Below are 23,150 nucleotides of genomic sequence, written 5' to 3' on the forward strand. Positions count from 1 at the left end.
AAAAAATACAAAAATCAGTATTAAATTTCCTTTTAAACAGAACCTTTGGTTTCTGGCAGGTTTCTCACATTCTCAGTTGAAAGGCTCCAACCTGAGCTTTATGTGGGAGCTCCGTGCATTTGTCCTTCAATATCAGCTCTTCTCTAAATTGCCTAAAAGCATCGCTACCAACTCATTAGTCACTTTTTCAAAAACTTGGCCTCCCTCTCCTACAGCTTCATTAGGACATTTCCTCCTTCCTAAGAAACCCTGGGCTTTCTCATCACTGCTAGCAGAAGAGGTAAATTAGAATCGTTACTGACCGCCCTAGATTGAGTGCATCCAGGAGGAGTCTATCAGAAGACGCCGAACGATTAAGCAAGGCTGGTGTTTAAAGCAGCTCCCGGGGGAGCGGTGGGTGCATGGGAAGGCTGCAGCCCGCTGCATCTCTGCCCGGGGCTCAGGCCACCACAATTAGCCCCGTGGGTGGTACAGGTAGATGAGCTTTAATCGCTCGGGTGCATCTGGTCTCTGATGTTGGAAAAGGTGCTTCAATGGAGCTGTGCTTCCCCTCCAGAGCAGCTTGACTTCAGGCTGGAGGGGGTAAGAATTCTTCCTGGGCATGAGGAGGCTGAGGGAGACCTTATTGCTCTCTGCAACTACCTGAAAGGGGGTTGTGGCGAGGTGGGTGTTGGTCTCTTCTCCCAAGTAACCAGCGATAGGACGAGAGGTAACGGCCTCAAGTTGCGCCAGGGGACGTTTAGATTGGATATTAGGAAAAATTTCTTTACAGAGAGAGTGGTCAAGGATTGGAACAGGCTGTCCAGGGAGGTGGTAAAGTCACCATCACTGGAAATGTTCAAAAGTGTGGATGTGGCACTTCAGGGCACGGTTTAGTGGGCGTGGCGGTGTTGGGTTGAACTTGATGATCTTGAAGGTCCTTTCCAACCTTAATGATTCTGTGATCCTGTAATGCGGCATAATCTTTTACCTGATTTCAAGAATTAAGGAGGCTCAAAATAGGCCTTCTTTTTTTTTTTCCCCTCCTCCGTAAGAAATTGGGAGCAAGTTGCTTAGGGAGCTCTGAAGCTCTGGTAGCCGTTCTCTCCCAAGCCCTCGCGACGTAACGCCCCCAGTTGCCATCCTCGTAGCGAGAGGAGCGCGTGGGGCTTGGAGCTCCTGCTGCAGCCTCCCAGGGTGGGGATGTCTGCTGGGGAGGGGATTGCTGTACAGTTTATCCTAACTTTAAAAAGAAAAACACCAGGCTCTGGCCAGAGATGCAGTTACACATTTGGGCATAGCGATGTTTATGCAGATGGAAAGCTTGATAGGAGTGCAGAAAACACTTAATGATCTTTGTTTATTGTCCTTTTCCCTTAAAACTTAAAAAAAAGCAGCAGGAAGGGGAGGGAGCAGCGTAGTTTCACAGATAAAAAGTGGGCTCTTGCTTTTTGTTGTTACCATTGCTGTCCCCCAGCAAATGCTCCCCCCGGCCTGCTGCAGAAGGCTACGAAAAGTGGCTTTTTGTCCCCATCTGGCAACGCGCGTGCGGCGGGAGCGTGGGTGCCGCTGTGCGGGGAAGCCTTGCTGCAGCTGGGAGGCTGCACCGCGTCAGCCAGCGGCACGAAGGACGTGGCATTACGGCTTTGTCGGGGAGCTGGATGCTCAACATGTGCTGAAGCAGTGTTCTGCACCTGTGTTTATTAAGTGCCTTTTTTTCTTAATTAAGGCTACTTTGTCACTTAGAGTATTTCATCAATCACTTTGCCGTTTGCTACCCAGAAGGCTAAGAACACAAGCAAGTTTTATATCTGAAACCTGGGTCTGAAACTATAAATGTTTGGTCAGATCTAGGCTGTCTTAGCAGTCTGCACAAAAACTTCTTCTGACTCAGATAACAATTAGTAGCAAAAGTTTTCTGTTCCTTGTTTTGATACTTTAAATATTGTGATTTGCACGACTGTAGGTGCTGTTTGCAGCCTGCATGGACTGCGCAGGACTGACAGCCGCTCCGTGAAACTTTTTCCAGAATTTTAGAGCATTTAAGACCTGGTTCCCGCTACTACGTGGGCAACACCAATAACCTCCAAACCTGCTTCCCAGCTTGCCCTGGAGCCTGGCCTCAGCTTTTTCACCAAAATGACATGTCTTGTGTAAAAAGTGGTATTTAAGATGCGCAGCCTATTATTTTCTCGGTAATTGGGAAAGGGGGCAAGACAGGAGGCGGTCTGGATCCAAAGGGAAGGACGCATGGTGGGTCCCCTCCCAGACTCGCTGCCTGCGGGGCATCGCTAACCCTCTGCTCTCTGCTTTCCGCAGGCCCTCCGGGGAGGCGGGGGAAGCCCGGCCGGCGCGGAGAACCCGGTAAGCATCGCCTTTCCCCAGCGACGTCGCTGGGCGCCCCGCGGGTGTCTTTGGGCTGGATGGGAACCTTTCAATAACGATGCTGGTCACCTTCGTCTAATGGGCTGTGGAACAGGGGCTTCCTGCGTCCCTGCGTGCAGGATATGAAGGTTTTTATATAAAAAAAACCAAAACAAACAAACCCAAAACGCTAAAAAACCCCCACAAACAAAAACAAGCAAATCCAAAAACAAAACTCAGAATATCCACTGGTGTTGCGTATTTTATCAGTCCTTCCATTTCTCCCTTGTAGCATTCAGACCCATTATTACCCCATCCAACAGTGAAGTGGGACTGCGAATTAACACAACAATACAGAAACCCCGCAGCCGTGCGGGATGGGAGGTGTGCCTGTTCCGAATGTGTGGACGTCTCCATATGTCGCCTGCCGGTCCCACGCGTGTGGTGGCTGGCGTCTGCATTTCAGAGTCGGCGACAAAGAAGCCTCAGCCGCCGGCCGGGGGCACATCCCCTGGGCGCTCGGTGTGCCCTCGGCCGGGGTGAAGCCACAGACCGGCCTCACTGGGAATTTTTATTTGGACTGTTTAATCATATGTCTCTGTCATTTTGGTATCTGGTGGATTTTTTGGGTTTTTTTCCTGTCTTGTGAAACGGGAAAGCACGGGCCGCGTTTCAGCTGGGGAAGGGTGCTGCTCACGTTCTGCTGGTAGGTCTGAAGTGCTGTTGGAGAGGGCAGAGACCCACTTGGCATTGCTGTTTCTAAGAAAAACAGGCAGACAGGGATGTACCTAGAAAGCCACACAGTTTGCAACTGGCTCTGCACATCAGAAAGCAGCAGATGAAATTTTACACGCCTCGGCTCTTAGGTTCTTGAATGCTGAGGGACTTAATGGGGACCAGGTAGGTTTTTATGTAGCGAGGCAGCTGTTCTCTGCTGTCCGTTGCAGATGTTCTCTCATCTGCTTCTCAAGCAGAGATGTTCTCTCTGCTTGCCCGTAGCAAATACATGGCTGGGTTTTCAAAAAGGGCAGCATGACTTTCTGATCAGTGATATTTTAAACAACTTTTTTAACTCGGGGGAAATGAAATCGGGGGGGGGTGTGCTATGGACCGTGGACTGATCTCCATGGAAGGCAGGCAGGCATTTCCCTTCTCTCTTCCATTGATGGCATTTCAGGGTGCGTCATGTATTTGCCAAGGTTTTTTTGCTCCTGAAGCATCAGGGATTACTCATGGCCAAGGAGTGGATCCTGCACTCATGAGGGTGGTGATGGATCCCAGCTGGCTTCATTAAACCCCATTTTCCCAGCAGCCGGGCTGTAGGAATAGCCACCGGGTAGCTTTGATTCTTTTTTTGGTGGGTTTTTTTTAAATATCGTTGTGCTCCTTAAAGCCCTTAGTGGAGTACAGCATTCAACCAAGGGCAGCTGGTGAAGTCAGCCAATTAATTTGGTTTTTATATGCTGGCATTTATGTAAATGTTGTCCAAGGTGTCTCTTTAGCCCAAAATTTGGGAGGTGGTTTTCACACAAGAGCTTCTGAAAATCGATGTTTACCCTCAGACTGTGGCACATCAACAAGTGCCACTTGAGCATCCCTCTGATGAAGTGGAAAGCTGCCAGAGAATCAATGCAGGACCAGCTGGAAAACAGGCATTATCAAACAAAAAAAAGAAAGAAAAAGAAATCAATCATTAATAACAACTTACGATCTTTGAACTTTTCGGCAATTGTGGAGGAAAATGAAGGAGAGTGAGATACCTTTGTGGAAAGGAGATCCATAGGGTATGCGACAACAGTGGATGCTTGAATGGACTTTTTCTTCTGAAGCAGAAGGACAGCAACAGCAGACGCCCGCGTGCACACAAACGCACGCACAGACACCCTCGATGGGGTGTGCCGCTTAAATCCCTTCAATGCAGCGCAGCCCCTGTGGATTGCTGCGCCGCGGATAGAAACACGGAGAGCAGACGTCCCTCTGTATATTGGTTTTGGCTGAGCTGCCAGATCTTTGTTTTCCCAGATAGCTTGAATATATATTTCTATATTTGTTTGAGAACCTGACCACACATAAACCAGGTCCTGTTCCTTCGCTACAGCTGATAAATGTGAATAAAACTTCGTTTGCGTAGCATGATAGTGTCCATCCCCAGGGACCCTGCATGGTTATAGCTTTATAGCCTCCAGACAAATGCTGCTGTAGAGCCAGAAGGCTCAGTGCTGGTCTCAGCCCCGCCAAGGGGAACGTTTTTTCTGGCAATTGTTGAAATGGTCATGCTGAAAAACTTCTTCTGATTTATCTTGAACCTTTCAATATATATCTCTTAGAAAGAAGCAGAGAAAATTTAAGAGATTATTCTGTCCCTTTTCAATTGCAGTCTCTTCTCGATTTAAACCAAGACTGAATTTTACTTTTTTTCTTTTACCATAATGGACTCCTATAATTAAAACAAACAAACAAAATTAATCCAACAGCTCTGTTTCTCTAAACTGAGAATTCATCATCCCGAAAGCAGTGCCAAGACAACCGTGCTCTACCACAGAAAGATACCATACCATAAAGATTCATTTTTAAACCATTTCTAGGAAAAAAAAGTAACTAGTTGGACTGGAAGTGGGACAAGCCTGGATGCACTGATTGAAAAAAGCGCTTGCCAAAACGTGGGGGTGAACCACCATTGCTGCCTCCTGATTCCCACCCCGGGGCACTGCCGAGGGCAGGCGGCGGGTCCTGCCAGGACCCTGCCTCTGGGCTTGCTTTAGTTTATTTTTTGTAGAGAAACAGAAACGGAACAAGTTTCACCCCCGGGGAGCCTGCAGGCAGTGGGGGCTGTGCTGAACTCCAGCCTTCCCTTCCGCTTCTCCTCTCCGGCGGCGGCTCGACCTTCCCATGGCAGCACGGTCATCCCTGCTCTCGTCTCTTCCCTGGCTGCAAACACGAAGCCCGGGTACCTGGGGGGCGATTCTGCCGCTGCCAGCCCAGCGAAACAAACCCAGGAGCAACTGCCTTAACCAGCTCCATCCAACCAGTCTTATCCACGCCGGCAGCCGTGCCGTCCCATCCCGCGGGAATCGCCTCCGTGGCTGCAGCAGGGGAACAGCAGATGTGTCCTAGAGCTGGTCCCAGGGAGGGAGTCGCTTCCCTGACAGTCACCCGAGCGCTGCCGGCACAGAAAAGGTTACTTTTAACAACTGATTTATTCTGCTGTTGCTACCTTGAGGCCATGAAATCCACACCAGCAGTCTCCTGGGAGGTGTCCTTCCCGGCGTGGCCATGCCTGCACCTGCCTCCGCTCCAGTGTCTCCCAAGCTCCATCCCATCCCGCCAGGACCAACGCACAGGTCCCATCGTCCTTATTCCCACACGGGCGCACCAGCGGTTTCTTGCGCAGCTGGAAAGCGAGCGCAGCCTTGAAGACACACGTGCACCCATCTATGGAAACAGTTGGTGTATAAAAAGAAAAAAGCGTTTTAATCCAACGTTACGTGGGATTTGCAGCCTTCGCTGAGTGTGAGGTGGAAGGAAGGTTTTGCAGCACTAGCTGTTGTGGTTGGTCCTGACAGGCAGCCTGCACATGTCCGATACAGTTCTCTTTCCACGCCAAAGGCAAAATCATGTTTAACGTCATGTTAGCTTATTTTTTTTAACGTGATACGTCCCAGTGCAGTGAGTACACAGCTCAACTGTTGTAGTGAGCATTTGTGAAATAAAACGGATTTTAGCAGGGGACCTGGGGGGGTTTTGCTTCCCTTCTTGCTGCCAGCTGGTGCTGCGTGAGCGGGATGCCGTACAGCCGTGAAACCCTCCCAGGGCTTTATGTTTATTTTTTTAAAAATCAACCCATACCAGGGCATTCTTGAAGGATGGATGAGTCAGATCTAAGATCTGGGAATTTAGTTGGTTTAAATACTGGTTCAAAGTCTCTGCACAAGTAGATGGTGGAAAATGATGCTCGTGTCTCTCACGATGGCATGCTGCTTTCTTCCCCTGGCTTGAAGATCAGTTTTCAAACTGATCTGAACCTCAAGAACATCTGATGAGAAAATACACCTGAAATGTTAAATCTAGGAAGTTTCTGAGTATGTCTGTGCTCTCCTTGCATGAAGCAAGAGCTGGTTCTGGACATAAACACCCAAAGCTGATCGCTGCGGCACTGGGTAGTGCCTGTTTGCATCACCTGTGCACGGCTTCAACAGAAGGGAGTATGCATTGGCTGTTTGAGGCAGAAAATTGCCCTTACAGGTAGACCTGGAAGGGCATTTTTGGATGGAGTGTTATTTCATTGGAAAATGTTGACTTGGCAATATTGCTGTTTCTGGCAGTAAAAGTTTTGTTTATAAAAATACTTCCATTTCAAAAACACTTGTAGAGAAAATGTTTTGAAATTGTTGAAATGGGATAAAACAGTCTTCTGCCCCACCTCCTGTGACTTTTGGTTTCCAAATTTACATTATGCTACAATGGTTTCTTTAATTTGAACTTCTAACAAAGTTTTGATTCAAAGCATTTTTATTTTATTTTTTTTCTTACACCTGTTCTGTTTACAGCAATGTCCTGATTTGGAGCAGGGAGGAATCTAAAACTGTTTTTAAGGAATAAATGCAAAGCAATTTCTGTGCAGGTAGATATTATTTCTCTCCCAGCCCTACACACACTTTTACCCATATTTTACACGTTAAGAGCCTTTCAAACCCCTTGACCATGTGATTATGTGGACAGGTGTAAATATACAGTGTGAGTCAGTAAACGTGTGTGCACATGTGCACGTGGGTAATCATGCAGAACTTTGTATATATTTCATACAATCATAGAATGGTTTGGGTTGGAAGAGACCTTAAAGATCATCTGTTTCCAACCCCCATCCACGGGCAGGGACACCTTCCACTAGACCAGGTTGCTCAAAGCCCCGTCCAACCTGGCCTTGAGCACTCCCAGGGATGGGGCAACCACAGCTTCTCTGGGCAACCTGTGCCAGTGCCTCACCACCCTCATAGGGAAGAATTTCTTCCTGATATCTAATCTAAATCTACTCTCTTTCAGTTTAAAGCCATTATCCCATGTCCTGTCGCTGCATGCCCTTATAAAAAGTCCCTCTCCCGCTTTTATTTGGGGATTCTCAGCGCTCCCTGTATGGCTCATGATGAGTTGCACACATATAGCCTCGTACCCGAGGATGACTTTGGCTTCTACTGAACTTTAGGAAAAATCTCATCTATCCCACATTTGCTCTCAATAACAAGCGCCTCTGCTAGGAGAGCATATTCCCCGTGCATACCAGCACTGAGACACAGATAGGAATTACTGAGGTCAGCAGGCAGTGACAAAAACTCTTTTTCAGACAGATACAGAGCCAATCTCTGCGACTTCATACAACCCTAGCAGTTGTCCTCCTTCTTTGTTGCCCATGACTTAGTTACTCCCCTAATAGCATCCTGGATTAATAACTCTATGCGTATGTACATACATATTGTCTGTGTGTATAGATACACATACATCTGTTTTTATAGAGATATTTATTTATAGGTATGTTTTTTAAACTGACATTTTTTACGTCTTCGGGTGGCCACAGATGTGTGTGTGTGCTGCCTTGGGGACGGGTCCTTTGCCCATTAAGGGCAGCAGCAAAGTCCCGTCTGACTCCTCCTGGGCTGTTGGAAAGGTCTGGCTGGTTTTGTTTCCCCCGCTTGGCAGTGCTCTCTCCTGTCGTGGTGGGAAAGCTTGGATGATAAATGATTTACAGATTAAACAGAAACGGTAGCTTATCCCCAAAATTCTGAAACTGCAAAAATACTTGGAAACAAATGACACTGACCCATCATTTCCCGTACGTTTGAGTACCGCTGGGGATGCTATCACTGTCACCTGCTAGATCTTTGGATATGCAAAATAACATTAGTGTTAGTTGATCAGGAAATCTGGGTCGTTTATTTTTAATGAGTTTCTATTTTCACCTCCCTCTAGCACAACTGTTCACGTTCTTTAGGAGTCTCTTGGCGTTTCTCCATGCCCTTGCGGGCTCGGGTACTAGGCGTTCAGTCCCAGCAGTATAGCAGTAACGTATACTGGAGATCACAGAGAAGCATGGCACGTTTCCCTTCTTTATAGCAAATCAATCGTAGAACAAAACCTGTGCATTTGCAGGTTATTTTGTCTTTCTTCTCTTCCTTCTGGAATAAGCCCCCAAGTTAATTTGTTACGGAGTTTTAAATATACAAAGGCTGTTTCCAACTCTTATTCATTACAATAAGAATTTCCAAGTGGTTTCATTCTTCCTTTTGAGCTCTCAACTTTGACGAGTAAGAATCAGTTTATTAGCAGTAAATTCTGGCAAATTTCTCTGAAAAGAGCGTGTCTCTTGTGCAATGTGCCCACATCAAGGAGATGGCCGGGTGGGGGGCAGCCCCTTGGCACATGATGAACTTCTTTATTTATTGTTGGCTTGCAAAATATTTGACTTTTTTCCATAGGAAACAAGTGCCTTGTGGCTAGGCTTTTGAAAAACATGTTCAGCAAGCCAGAAAGTTATGTCGTTCTTAGGAGGAGAAAAGATCAGTTCAATAGGTTTAATTTTATGCCTTAATGAAGATTTATCTACCCCCATTTGGCCAACAGCGCAGCTGGTGATTAGTGTAACACCACTGATGCAGATGGAGAGCATCCCATGTTGCCTATACAGATCTCCCCTCCAACTTTGATTCCTGTGTTTGAGAGGAAGGCATTTTAAAAGAGCACTTGCCTGCACGTGTTGGGAGAAAACAGTAGCTCACAAAAGGAAAAAGGCAATGAATTCCAAGGAGATTATAATTGGTGCGTGATTGAAATCCCATATTAAAATAATTTCCTGACCACTTCTTATTCGAGACTTAGTTTTGATTTTTCTACAAAAGGGCTTTTGTGGGTAGCTTGGCATAAGTGAGTGAATAAATCAGGTTTATGATTCTCCGTTAATAAATTGGCATAGAGCCATTGACTTCTGTATTCATAAGAAATTAAACCAAGGAAAGCCAACTCGGAGCCTGTGTGAATTTTCACACTAAAGAAAATAGACTTCTGGGCATGGGGGGAGATTTGGGGGTTGTCTCCTCCCCTGCATGCCGGCCAGGCGCTTGGCTGTGGTTGTGTGCAGAGCGGACCACGTTAAGCTGGCGAACGCAGGTTAACGGGCTCATTCTTTGCAGCAGGCACTGCCTGTTGTTACTTGCTTTCAGTCCTCGTTCTTAGGCTTTTCTTGGGTTTTGTTATGCAACTTTTCAACATCCTAATTTTTAAATACATTTTTAAAACCTTGAAAAGTCATTAGCTTGAAATATGCTTCTTGCTTTATATTAGCAAACGGGAGCAAAACGTGGATTGCATTAGATTAGGGGTTCAGTGCCCGCCTCTGCGTAGCCCCAGCCTGGGCGAGTGGTGGGAAGGGAGCAGGAATTGGTGTGGCAGGCGGCAGGGACCCCTGGGCTGCAGGAGAACGCAGGAGGGTTTCTTTTTTTTCTGCTGCTATTAATCACAGCTTCAGACCGTGGCACCAGTACCCAGCGCCTCTTGCAGAGGATGGGTTTTTCCCCTGGATCTAAGGCACCGTGCGTCAGCCCCCCGGCTGGCTCTGAGCGCAGCAAAGCCCTCGAGCAGGGGCTGTGCGGAGGTGACGCACAACCGTGGGGTCGTGTGACGTGTTGTGGGGTCAGGGAGGTGTGGGGACCAAGTGACAGTGACGTTTGGGATCTGTGGCAGCTGTAGCGACCCCCTTTGCGAGGTGCCCCCGGCGCCACGCTGCTCCTTTGGCTTTTGCACGTACAACTCCAGCTCTTCTTGCATAACACGAAGAAAAAAAACTCCATGGTGAAAACGCACTTTTTGCTCATAAAACTCCAGCTGTGTCTATCTGCTTTTTGCTGGAGATGCTCCCTGGTTGCATGTGATGCCCCAGGTCCTGAATGTGGCCTTGTGACGCGGCCGAGGTCTCGCCAGGGGAGAGGGAACAGAGTCATACTGGGGAAAAGATGGGAAAAGAGTGGGTTTACACCCTCTGTAAGAACTGCCGTGCCAGCAGCGCGGGTGAGATGGTCCCGTAACGGGAGGATGTGAATGGCGTTAAGTGTGTCTGGAAAGTCATGCCACCGGAATTGAACTGAAAAGTACTGAATCGTTCTGATTTTGTTTCCTGCTATGTGCTGTTTTATCAGATGATAAGTTTTCTTCGTAATTAAGTGACTTTTTTTCTTTGTTTTTCTTTTGTTTTCCAGGACCTGCAGTAAGTATCCTGGATTTTACTGTTGGATCAACAAAGTTAAGGCTTCCCCTTCCCCCCTTCCCCTGCCTTTCGGTGTCATTGCAAAAGCACAGCATTTTTTTGGTGGAGGTGTGTCTGGTAGTAAAATTGGTACCAGATGCTGCTGTGTTTTATTTTTTCACGATTGTAGACAAATAGGGGAAAAAAGTTTTAAAATGTTTAACTTGCTGCCCTGAGGGACTTACAGTAATTTTAAACCTGGAAAATATTCAGTAAAAAAGAGTTTTCCCTTTAAAGAATCCTTTAGTCCACTTATATTTAGCAGAAAGAGTGCTGTACTAATATTTTAACATGTTAGTGGGTTTATTGGTTCTAAAGCTCTGTCTTGCTTTCTTATCTGTTGTGTTTCCATCATTTAATTCGGGTTTGGTAGCCACACAAGGGGGGCTAGAGGGAAAGCCGTAGCTTGCTTGCTTCTCTCTTTGAAGTCTTGGGGAGAATAACGAGCATTCCTCCCAACGCAACCAGAAAATTTATGGGGAATTTGTTGTTTGAAGGGGTAATAGTTGAAAATGTGTCAACTCCTCCTTCCAAATGTTCAGACGTGTCTTTGGCTGTGCCACCACCACGTCCAAATCTGATGGTCTCCCGCTGGCTTTGGAGTGAGAAAACAAGTGTTTCATTTGTGCCCCCCAAGTTGCTAAGGGATTGTTAAAAAAGAAATTATGGGTATTACATGCTTCTGGTTTTCTACCTTTCTTCCCTAAAAGGAGGAGGAGGAGGAGAGGCACAGGCTGTTTGCAGCCACGTGTTTCCTTCTCCATCGTTGCACTAAGAGACGTTTATTCATGTCTTTCTCTTCCTATAGAGCATCACTGGGTTGAAAAGGGATCGTTTCAGGAAAAATAAATTTGCTAACTATTCCTGGGCTAATTAATTTCCAGTTCTGTAAATCTACTTAAAAGCCAAAAGGTGTCAAGGAAACGCACATGAAGCCTGGGGGCTGTCGCAGCGCTGTGGCGTTGCTTCTCCCGGGATCAGCAGTGCTGCCTGCAGGTTTAGTTAATGGCTTTCAGCCCTTCTGAATTTTTGCTTCCATTTTAAGTTCATTTTTTCGTGTAAAAATTTAAGAGGGGTTTGAGCAAAACTTTTATTTGGCCAGGTTATGAAGGAGCAAATCAGGAAAATTTAAGACTTAACAGCTTTGGTTTAACCATCCTTACAGGAGATCTGAATGAATTTGCTCTAAAAGTTGTGCCCAGCGTTAGCAATAAATCCAAGACTCTGACTTGAGAAATGCAAACAAATGAATTTTTCCTGTTAGCTTGTGTTCAGAAATGTAGTCTGTCAGTAAATTCATTGTCCTGTAAATATTCTGTAATTGAAAACTGCAATGCAGCCTCTCCAACCCACACGATAAAAGTGACTTCGTGAGTTTTTGAAATATTGGTGAGTTGGGCATCGACTGCAGGAGCGCCGCTGGGAGGTGAATTCCCGCCTGCCCGGCACAGAGCTCGATGCCGCTGTGCGGCAGCGCGGCTGCTTCACCTAAACCTGCGTCGCCAACACGTCATCGGGCAAGATCCCGAGCTCGTGGAGAGCATCGGCTGAGGCCGAGCGCAGGCGTGTGCAGCTGGGGAGCTCTTTTGGGTGCTAGAGGTGGATCCCACAGGGCTTCTGCAGGGTGATTTCCTCCCCCCCCCCCCCCCCCCCGCTATTCATGCAATTTGGCTGAGTTTTTAACTTAAAAAAAAAAATCTCACTTAAGGGCAGGTTACAAATGAAGAGGATACTGCCTATTTAAAACTCCATATCTGCATCTTTTCAAGGACATTTTCCTCTTGATAAAAGTACTTTGGTGTATTAAAAAATGGATTTATTTAACCATTTCGGCTTTGCTCCTGCTCAGAGGCTGTTATCAGCCCACACGCAGCCGGCTGCCTTACACTTCCTCACGTGTGCTGTCTGTTCACTTTTATTGTATGCGAGCCGGCATAGGCAACATATGGTGCACGATTAATTTTTCTTTGTCTCTAGCTGGTTTCATTTCCTGGTTCCCACGGCACTATTGAATTGCAAATGGAGCACAGGGGAGATTTAACACAAACAAGACTTTTTTTTTCTCTCCCCTTGCCCTTCTTTAAAAGACAACTCCTGGTTTAGTTCATTTGGGAAAAAAAAAAAAAATCCTGCATTTTTAGCCTAAGCAGCATTTGCCAGAGACTTCTTTAAACATATCTATAATAAAAGTCCTAGAACCCACAGAACCACAATATTATTCTATTTCAACAGTACTGTATTTAACTCTATTAGTTTCTTCTGTTTCTTGATTTGGCCAGAAGGAATTGATTACGTCTTACATGTACAGCATCGCACTCGCTAAAACTGTATCCTCAATTCCGCTGTTCCCTAGTAGCAGTTGTTCTGGTATTTTATTTTTTGGCTGTCATAAGCTAGTTGTGTATATGAAATTATTAGAATTTGCGGTACAGGATTTGTGGCTGTTGGATGATTGATCGTCCTGTCTGTGAGTAAGGGGTATTCTGCTCAGATGTGCTATAAACCCTCTGTTTCGGAGGGTATTAAAATCACATGCTGGATAGGAAATTTCTACAATTGAAGGATAGACTTACCACAGACTGTAATTAAACATTTACAGTCCCAGATATTAACGACGCTTTATGTATTAGCACACTGGCTGGGGAACTCACCAGCGAGCGCGGGCTGGGAGTTACAAGTGTTTCCTATTTATCTGTGTGTGCTCCGGTGCCATACGTCTCCATAAAAACCTCACTGTATGCTTCATCCCAAGACTGTAATTTGTTAAATAGGTGGTTTTTAAAGTCAGTGGTGTTTCTGGATGAATCAGTAGTGCTGCAGGAGGCATGAAAAGCTGCAGGGGCACTTAGCAAGACGGGAGACCCACCGTATGTGGTACGAAGGGGGCTGCCAGAGCTATTTCATGCCGTAAGAAATGTATGAATCTGCCTGTCTATCCGCAGCATGCTGACATAACCTATGTTTATGGTAGCAGATGACATTGCTGTACCAGACGCACGCTTTACTGCCTACTTGTGTACCAGCTAATACTTAACAGCTCCTTCCCGGGAATCTGCCTTGCGTCTGGCTTGCAGCAGGCTCCTCTGCTGTAGCTCACGGCGTGTTTAATGGCAGCTCGAGCTGTAAACGCCTTTGGGAACCCCCCGAGGAGAGCAGAAAAGGTGAAATATCCTGAATGGGCTGTGTTATATTCCGCTGATCTTGCAGGTGTTACTAGCAACTTAAGTAAGGTCTTTCCCCGTAGCATCAGCTTTTCTTTCTGCTTCATTGCAAACTAAAGCGAAGCTTAGAGGTGAGCTGGGAGAGCTGCCTCCTGCCAGGAAATTAACGGACCCAAGAGGGGGGAACCTGCATTGAATCAAGTGCTGAAGAGGAGTTTGGAGCTCGGCAATTGCTCCTGGGCAGACAGGCTGTCCCAGTCGCTGGCTCGGCAACACCGCAGCCTTCCCAGCCTCCCCCCGGCACCTGGGTGCTCCCATACTGCGCGGTACCCATGTCCCGGGCAGGCCGACGGCCGGCATCATCATGCCCACGATGACGGCACGCAGGCTTACGGCACGCACCATGCCCACCGTGGCTTCCAGGGAGGCAGGGACTGAGCACAGGCAGCAGGCACGGCTGTGCGTTGGCAAAAGCCTCGGTAAGTAGCTAAAGGGAAGCACAAGATCAAAATCTGGGAAAAAGATACAGTAGGTGTGACTTTTCTGATAGGAAAATTGCCCCAAGAGGTTTTTCTGGAGGGAGATTAGTCCTGGGGTTGGCCAGAGAGCTGATGGCCCCATCTCCTGCCTGCTGCTACGTGTTGTTGTCACACTGCTTCGGGTGCATTGACTGACTTGTTGTCTCACTTGTTCCCCCACCACAGGGGCAGTCAGGACGCGATGGTTACCCGGTAACTCCACTATTCCGCTTATTTTTATTCTCTTCTAATCTGCACTCCATGGCCCTCTCCATCTTTTCCGTGACACTTGATTTTCTTTGCCTGTCTTGGTCTCTTTTTTTTTTTTTTTATTTCTTCCCTTCCTCTTCATCAGAGATAGTTTTTGAGGGATTTAGCCCCAAAACTCAGGAGCTTGTACAATATTCTCCATTACTATTTACAGGGGTGAAATACTTAAGCCCTTTCACAGTATTGTTCACACTCTTGCCTAAGAGTTCACTGGACTGCAAAGTCATTGAAGGCTTTGGGCTTTGTCCCACTCATAGCTGTAGGTGGCCAAACTTGGGGACATTGGTGAAAGAGCTTCAGGGATCGGTCCTCATTTGCACATCTCCAGAAATTTTTCCCTGGCGGCAGAAGTGTCCTGCCAAGCCTGATGGCAAGGAGAGATTTTGGAGAGGCTCAGAGGAGGAGGAGGAAGGGTAAGTTGGGAGTCGCTGCCCTTCCCGTGCCTATGGGCACCACTGAAATGTCTCTGTTAGAGGGAGGTGTCTTCTGGGGGAGAAAAAGCTGGTACCCTGGGGCTGTTAAAGGCTCTGAGCCGCTTTCTGCAGGAGGAGGGAGACCTTGTTCTGGCCAGATCCCAAACCGCAGCCTCCCGGCCTGCCCCCCAGCCCTCCTTAACGCACTTGGATGGCCGCGGTGTTCTGGTTCCGAGAGGCTCAATGGCTCGTCAGGGAGCGACTCTGGTGCATGGACTCAGTGTAACAAGTCGGTGAAAATCAGGGTGTGATCCTCCATGTTCACAGCACATTTTCAGCTCTGCTCCTGCTTTTCGAACGGGTGCAGCGAGTCCCGCACCGCCTGATGCTCTGGAAGGGGCTTCTTGGCTATTTGCCCTGCTGTTCCATTTATAACGTAAAGAAGAGTAGTTAGCCTTCTCCTTCCTGTGGTTGATGCCTTTTTCTTTTTTTTTTGTGTGTGTGTGTGTGTGTATTTTTCTGTATTTTTCCCTGAAGGAGTGTGTTAGGAAAACTCACTCCTTGTCTCTGCCACCTTGTGCCCTGCCCATAAATGACAGAAGCATCTACTGAGTTTTCTGTGTGGTGATGGTCTGCGAGCTCCCGGGAGGAGGATTGGAAGGGAAATACAGACCTGTTCCCAGTTTCCATTTTACCTGAACCCCTGTGAGCCTCCCTTGGGAAGTCAGAAGCTGTTCCCCAGTGGCACTGGCCCCTGAAGAGCAGAGGTGTGAGATTGGGATGATTTTGCAGGACAAGCCTGTGCTGCTGTTGCATCTGTAACACAAAAGCACTCAGGGTTCCACCAGCTGATTTGAATAAATTAAGTCTACTCTGAGGGAACGGTGGGGAAGCCTGTGAGCAAGGAGTCCAGGGAAGGGCGGTCGGGGCGGGCGCAGCGTGGGGCTTGTCTCCCTCGGGCAGCTCCTGCCTGTGACCGTGGGGTGTGCGGCCGCCCTGGCCTCAGCAGAGGTGCTGGAGCAAGACGGTTGTACAAATGCCACGAGTGGCTTGGTTGGAAATGTAGAGTTTAATTTATTAGAAATGAAGGTAGGAGGCTTTGCTCTAATTGAGCTGTTTCATGGCAGCTCTAGGGTGGCTTTCTGCTCTTGCAGGATGCAGCTAATTAATTCGGGATTAGCAGTGCCCGTGGTAAGATTGCCGCCTCCTGTGTCAGTCATATTCTGGTAAAGCCCGTGCGTGCCGTTTAGTGGCAGAGCTCTGAAAACCAGAAATGCTGGGAGGAAATAGTGACTTTTCCCTAGGATGGAGCATCACCCACAGTCTGTCCCACTGGGCAGCCCCGGCATTGTGCCCGTCTCGGCTCCTGGCGAGGGATTTTGGTGTTTCTCTGGCTCTCCTGGATGGTGTTGGGGCCTGGTGGTGATCTCCAGCTCTGCTGCCACATCTGCGCTGGGAAAATGGCATTAATGTCACCAAAAGGTTTTCCCTCCTCTCTCCTTTCCCTGGGACCTGCAGTCCAGGCGAGCAATGTGGCTGGTCTTATTCTTGACTTTGCAAGACTGGCTGAGCCAAACCCAGCAAAGACTGAATTCCTGCATCCACATGGCTGTGGCTACACTAATTAGCTTTATCTAATAAGGAGATGATGATAATTGCATTTCCAAAACAATGCATATACCTGAAGAAGGAAAAACTAAACATAAAGCAGGCTTCAGAGTCTTATTCAGCAGAAGCATGTGGACAGGCTTTATTATATCCAGTTGCATAGTCAAGTTGATTTAATTACTTAGTTCCCTTCAGGGTGATCAAATAAACCCCAGGCTGTTTCAGGAGGTAGATGTGGCACAAATGCAGAAGTAGCAAGTGGATATTAAACAGCTTTTGGTGTCAGAGAGGTGTGGTAACACGTGCGTCTCTTGGCTAGTGGTGCTCTGAGCTCATTTGCCAGCTGCTAGTGTACAACTGAGCCGCAAGCAGCGGAAGCTCTAAAGGGATGAGTGGACCAGAGCTCTGGAGATGGGGCCTAAAGAGAAAACAGCTTTTATAAGATGTTTTCAATATTTTCATTGTTAACATCTTAAGGGGAGGGGTTTGTGCCCTACAATAAAACTTCACAGCAGAAACGGTTTCTTCTTTATGAAGTTCTATAGGTTCTTTATTATTTTTTAAATCCCAGAGAGGATTTAGTTTCTATTTTTAGGTCTATGGCATATCCTCTTAACATTACCATAACAGCTATGAAGAACGTTGGGGTTTGTTGTTTTTCTGGTCTTGTCTGGCTTGGTCTCGACATCCCGTTGAACGTGGGTCACAGCATATACCTCGGCCTGAGTTTCGGTGTGGGTTCCTACAGGCTAAGGGCTGCATGGGTCTGTCTTCTCTCCTCTTTCTTCAGTAACTTTTGAACCTGGCCCATTTCAGCCAAAGTTCACAGAAGAACAAAGAGTGTGCAGGTAATTAGTTTAATGTGAACTTTTGATATCAGGGGCAGGTTAAGGGAAAAAAGAGCCTTTTTGATATCCACGGTGAGACACGAGCTCACGCTGCCTTTGCCATATCAGCTGCTTCAGAGGTTGCCTGAAGATTGTCCTTTCTGAGATTTTCTATTTCTTTTTTAATTGCAGTGCTGGGGAGGCTTTTAAAACGTTTTTGATCCCTAAGCCAATAATCTAATCCATTTTGGGGGCCTTCTAACACGTGAGGAAAGCTGATGTTGGCAGGGTAAAACGTGCACTGCCAGATTTGTAACCGCGTTCAACAAGTGACAGAATTGCACCATAAAAACTCTCCTCCGCAGGTGCTGCGGGTAATCCAGTTAGACACTCTCACGGTCTCCGAGAGCCAGTTCAAGAGCTGATATATTGAATATCGCTCAGGTTCTGCAGGGGCTTGAATGTGGGTCGTATGTGTGTGCGCTCTCTGGAATGCTGAGGGCAGAGGAAGGCAGGAGATCTATTTAGTGTCCAAAATACCTGCAATTTTTTCCCTTTCCCCCCCGCCCCCCCCCATCTTGGCTGTGTAATTTGCACATAGTAACGGTGGCAGCGATCATCATAAGCTCCTGGGTTTTGGGGTGCATATCTGCTTAGTCTGAGAGCCTGCCTTGCACCTCCTGAGCTTGCAAGAACGCAAATGAAGGCAGCAGGGAGACCTTCACTCTTTTTGATGCCAAAACACTCATCTTGGAAGTCGCTTTTAGAGAAAACTACCTAAAACAACTTCTGGCGGGGAGCAGAGCGCTTTACGCGGAAGGTGGAGGCGAACAGGCCGGTTGCTTTCCTCACCTGACATCTGTGTGGTCCTTCTTGCAGGACCCCCAATGTTCCTCGCGCTCTTTGTGCTGGTGCTGGTGGGCTGGAGTAACACGTAGGTGTGTAGGGGATGGTGTTCTGGGGTGACCCAGCAGCATCGGTGACTGAAAACAACAGGATAAATGATTCCTTTATACAGAAATCGCAGAATAATTAGCAATTACAGATTGATTACAGGGCTCCATTGACTCATTAGACAGGCGGTGGTCTTTTAGGAAAAAACAGTGATAAAAATTATAAAAACCACCACTGGTTTAACTGTGGTGTTTGGCTCTGGTGCTTCCCAGCGCCCACTTTCCTGAAAGGATGACAGCAGCCTCTAAATCAGATTGATGAGGAAAACTTGGACGACACCTTTAGCTTTTGCCAAAAGACCACCCGGCCCATCCCCAGACCAATGCCCATCCCTGAAGTTTGAGCTCGGGTTTGCATGAGGGCGCGCCGGAGCAGAGGAGAAGCAGATGTGCGGCCGCCGCGGTGACGGAAATGTGTTTCTCGTTGGGTAGAACCCGGCGCTGGGACCGGGATCCCCCGGGACTTGTCCCGAGCCGCGCTTTCTGAGGCAAGGAGCACCCGCGCTACGGAGCGGTTCCCCTCGACTTGATGCGCTGTCGGTGCGTTGGCGTGTCGGAGGGCTTTTGCCCGCGGGGAGGGGAGCGGAGGGGTTGGCTGCGCAGAGGGCTGATGCAACGAGGCTTTCGGCCGCTTACGTTAGCAGGGCAGGCAGCTGCATCTGGATAGGAGGAAACAAGAGAAAATGAGGAGCAGATGGAAGAGCCGAACTGCGAGTAGGCTTTGCAGCTGACCTTTCAGTGCAGGCGGATCTTCCCGTTATGTAGCTCTTTAATGGAGTCAAATAACATATGGAGGGGAGAGGCAATGGTTGGGTGATGCTTTTAGCAGCCTTGCCCCCGTCCCTTCCCCTGCCCCACACAGGGATGACTTTATACTTGCCTTCAAACTGCTCAGCTGTCCTCCTGCAGGGTATTTCTCCTCTTTTCTAATGAGACGCTGCATTTGTGGTTCACCAGAACCCATTCCCTTCCCTCTTTCCATCTACCGGCGAGGCCTTTTGAAGCCAAAGTCTCTGTTTCTTCAGAGGTTCATCTGCCTCTGCTACTTGTCCCTCCCTAAAATCAGTCTGCTATGCCGCTACGTGACATCCCAAATGGAGGGATGTCACTTCAAGTGGGAAGAAACCAAAAGAATGTAGTTGATTAATGAGGGGAATTACTTCATGTGCATATCTTCATTAATAAAAAGCAGAGCAGGGAAGAGGCTTTGCAGAAAAGTATGATATGAAACAGAGTTGTCTCCTATTTTATACATTTTCCTTAGAATATTAACATCTATTTTTAGTTGAGCGGAATGTTATTCATTTAGTTCCTCTGGCATATAATGTTTGCCTTCTGAATTTTGTAAATCACTCATGTGTTGCCTGAAAGAGCCCAGGCATTGTCCTGCCCGTCTGTCTTAACGGTGGGAGCTCTTTGGGAAGGTGGGGAGAAAAGGGCTTCAAGTTCTGCCTGCTTAGAAGTGATGCAGCTTGTTACTCAAAATAAGTCAATATTGAGTAGTAGCATCCTTTTCTAATGACAGGTGACTACACCAACGTAATCAATTAATGGACTTATGGTAAAGGAGAGGCACTACACAGGCGCTGCTCAGTGCTGGCATACTTTTCAGGGAATAATTCCTCAGTCAGAATTGAAATACTCTTGTACAGGCCATTCTCATGTATTTAAAGTCCACCTCGCACTAAGAAGCTGCTGGAGTTAAGCAGCTCAGCATCTTCAGAATCTTTATTTTGGGAGCCCTACACAGTGAGCTAATATCTTCCTTTGGCTACAGTGTTGTAAATCCAGAGTTATCCACTGAAGTCAGCTGTAATGCCTGTAGCCGGAAATCAACTTGTAAGGATGATAAACTCTGTTTTTAATTAATTTTCAAGACATAAAGCGAAGCCAAATGTTTTTTCCAAGCTGATGTCTGGAGAGGGGTTGGAGAAGCACATGCAGAAGCGAAGTTGGTTCCTTGACTTGCATGACCCCAGTTCAGTGGAGCAGCATGACGGGAGCTTTGGTGGCAGCTCTAGACCTTGGCCATAACCAACGGAGTTTGGCGTTTTCTCCCCTCAGCAATTAAGAACTGCAGTTAGTATAAATAATGTAACAAGGGAAAGTCTTTGCAAGCTCTTTGTGTGTGACCCATAAACATATTGTGAATGCAGACAGGCTGACGTGTGGGAAATGAGGAACACATACCCAAGCCCGCTCCTGGTGGCAGTTCCGCTGTCCCGTTGTGGTCCCTTCACAGTTTACCAGAAAGCTCCAAGACGTGCACTTAGCCAGACGTTTTGGAAATGGCAACACCAGAAAACCAGATGTGACATTACTAATAAACTGCTTTTACAGGAGAACTGTAGAAGTTACTTGGAATTGGACTGCCTGATGACTTGATGAGTTGCCTCCATCTATGCAATTATCTCCAAGTCCTGCTTGGGCACGCTCAGGGTGCAGCCTGGGAGAGTCTCAGAAGGAACTGCGCGTAGCTTGAGGTTGCTCCGTGCCCAAACCAGAGCAACAGGCAGTGGTTTAACTCTTCAGGAGGGCTGCCAGAAATCCCATGTGAGATATGGGAGACCACGCTACGTGGTCAGATCTCATGGGCTGTAGGGAAGAGCGTATGGATCTCAGACTTTTACTGTTTTTTCGCAGTGGGCGGATGCTTTCCAGACCCTGGGTGGTAGCTCATGCACAGACACGGAGTGCCTGTATATTGCATGGGTGTTTTGGCTGGTTGTGCATGCACAGAATTAAAAAAACTTCATCTTTAACATCTGGCATTGCTAGACTTAGATATTTTCACATACCATGTCATGTGATCGGAATCCATCCCCAAAATGAAGGCTTCTGTTGGTAAGCTGGCTATTTAGATTCCTTAGCTAGGTTCATCAGGGTCATAACTGTAATTTAGGGTTCAGTCCTGTGTTTGTTCTCTTGAGTATCTTTACTTATAAATATTCAGACTTCAAGGAGAGTCTCCTGTGAATGAAGTCATTTGCCCACATACTTCTCCCAGTAAGAGCCCAAAAGACAGAAGTAACAAATACTCATTTTACAAGGCAAACTTTGTAGTTCTAGTCTTTTTCGGTTTATTTTAATATCAGTTTTGTGGCCAATTCACGTAATTATTTGCCTAGAGGGGAAAACCTCTTTAAGCAGGGAAAGCAGATCCAGCGTATTTTCCTGCTATGTCCGTTTACTGGCTCTCTGATGTGGAGACAACAATGATTTTGTAAAGACCAGCTCTTCATGGCAGCAGTTTATTTTTCTTTTGATTTAGAGGTAATTCTTCCACAGGGAAAATAAAAAGTTGTCTTATATCCCACCCAGTAGAGGAATTGCAGATGCATTTGTTTATCTTCTGCGCTTCCAGTGTTTCTGGCCAGGGAGAGGAGAGGGCCTGGTGAAGGTGCTGATGAAAACGGCAAGGAGAACTTTTCTGCACAGGCAGATTTCTGATGCAGGATGTGCATGGCTTTTTGGGTGATGACTTGGACCTGGGTGGCCACCTTATCCCAAGCTGACTTATGCACAGGGCGGCTTAGTGATGAGGATGGCTGTGAGGATGGATGGCGGAATGGTGGGATGGATGGTCCTTCACCACCCGGTGCCTGGTTGAAGCAGGACTTTGGTTTCTGGTTTCTCATGCTGCTTTTCCTCTGGTTCCCCGGTTCAGGTGCGAGTGCAGCCAGTGCGTGTGCCTCTCGGTTTCCAGTGCATTTGGGCACAGCCACATGGTACCGAGGCTTGGCTTGTAGGCAGAAGAAAACTGAGAAAAAACCAAGAAGTTTGCTCATTAACCACAAAAGAGAGGTAATCCAAACAGCAGCTGTCAAGCAGGGATGGCACCGGTGGGGGAAGAATTTAAAGGCAGTAAGAGTCTGAAGCGTTCGCTTGAAATGTCGATATTCCTCCAAAATAATTGCTTACCAACCTCATCCCCACCACAGAGACAGTCTCCTTTCTCATAGTTGGACATTAAACAAAAAATATCCAGAACCCAATTGGGCACCAAATCCTTGAAACAAGCAGTTGCACAGAACACATGGAACTCATTTAAGCCTCAGAAATTTGGGGGAAGTCAGGGGACTCTTTCTTCCATGAAAGCACTTTGTTGTTTTGGAAGAAAACTGGTGCAATGTGATGCACAGATGAGTGAGCTCTTGCTTCTGAAACGACGCTGAGCAGCAGATAAGCTGATCTGACATGGCAGGGTGCTCCTTGCAGAGCCCAGGCATTGAGGCAGTTGGTTGCGGTGACTCCTTCCCATCGCACTGGGAGGAGCGAAGGAACTGGCTCTGTGGTGGCATTTCGTTGCGTTTTATCCGAGTAACCTTCGCTTGCCAAACCCAAGTAGTGACCCAGGCGGCCCCAGCGCAGCGCTTGCTTTCCGCCCCGTTGGGCCAGTCGGTGTCAGCTTTGCTCCCCGGTGGTTTTCGTGAGCGTCTTTGAGAAGACATCCAGTAAAACGAGGGGGGAGCTCTGCATGCAGACGGAAGAAGGCGCATCTTGTGTTTAAGGAAGGGGAGAGAAGGTTCCTTACCTCCACAGCGAAGCCCTGATGAACGTGGTTGGCACGTCTGGGAAGGGAGCTGGGAACCCCGGTGCTCCGCTGAGCCCACGCTGGCAATGCCGAGTAGGGGCTGGACAGTGGGCAGGGCCCGGCGCTGGAATAGGGTTTGGGGTTGTTTTTTTTGTTTTGTTTTGTTTTTGTTTCCCGAAAACTTCAGAAACCCTTGCAATTATTTGTGCTCCACGCTGGGCTCTTGTCACAGAGGC

General features: G+C 47.5%; 1 protein-coding gene across 1 annotated transcript in view; it reads left to right on the forward strand.

Annotated features, from left to right (window-relative positions):
• COL23A1 (collagen type XXIII alpha 1 chain) overlaps nucleotides 1-23,150 on the forward strand; it is a gene marked incomplete at both ends in the record, with an annotated part of 191,069 nt that overhangs the window by 134,857 nt on the left and 33,062 nt on the right. The window contains 2 exon segments of the mRNA XM_082005945.1: nucleotides 2,299-2,343; nucleotides 10,584-10,627. Of these exon segments, the coding sequence (XP_081862071.1) occupies nucleotides 2,299-2,343; nucleotides 10,584-10,627 (89 nt within the window).

The sequence above is a fragment of the Phaethon aethereus genome (assembly GCF_964289735.1).
Source record: "Phaethon aethereus genome assembly, chromosome: 14".
NCBI classification, from domain to species: domain Eukaryota; kingdom Metazoa; phylum Chordata; class Aves; order Phaethontiformes; family Phaethontidae; genus Phaethon; species Phaethon aethereus.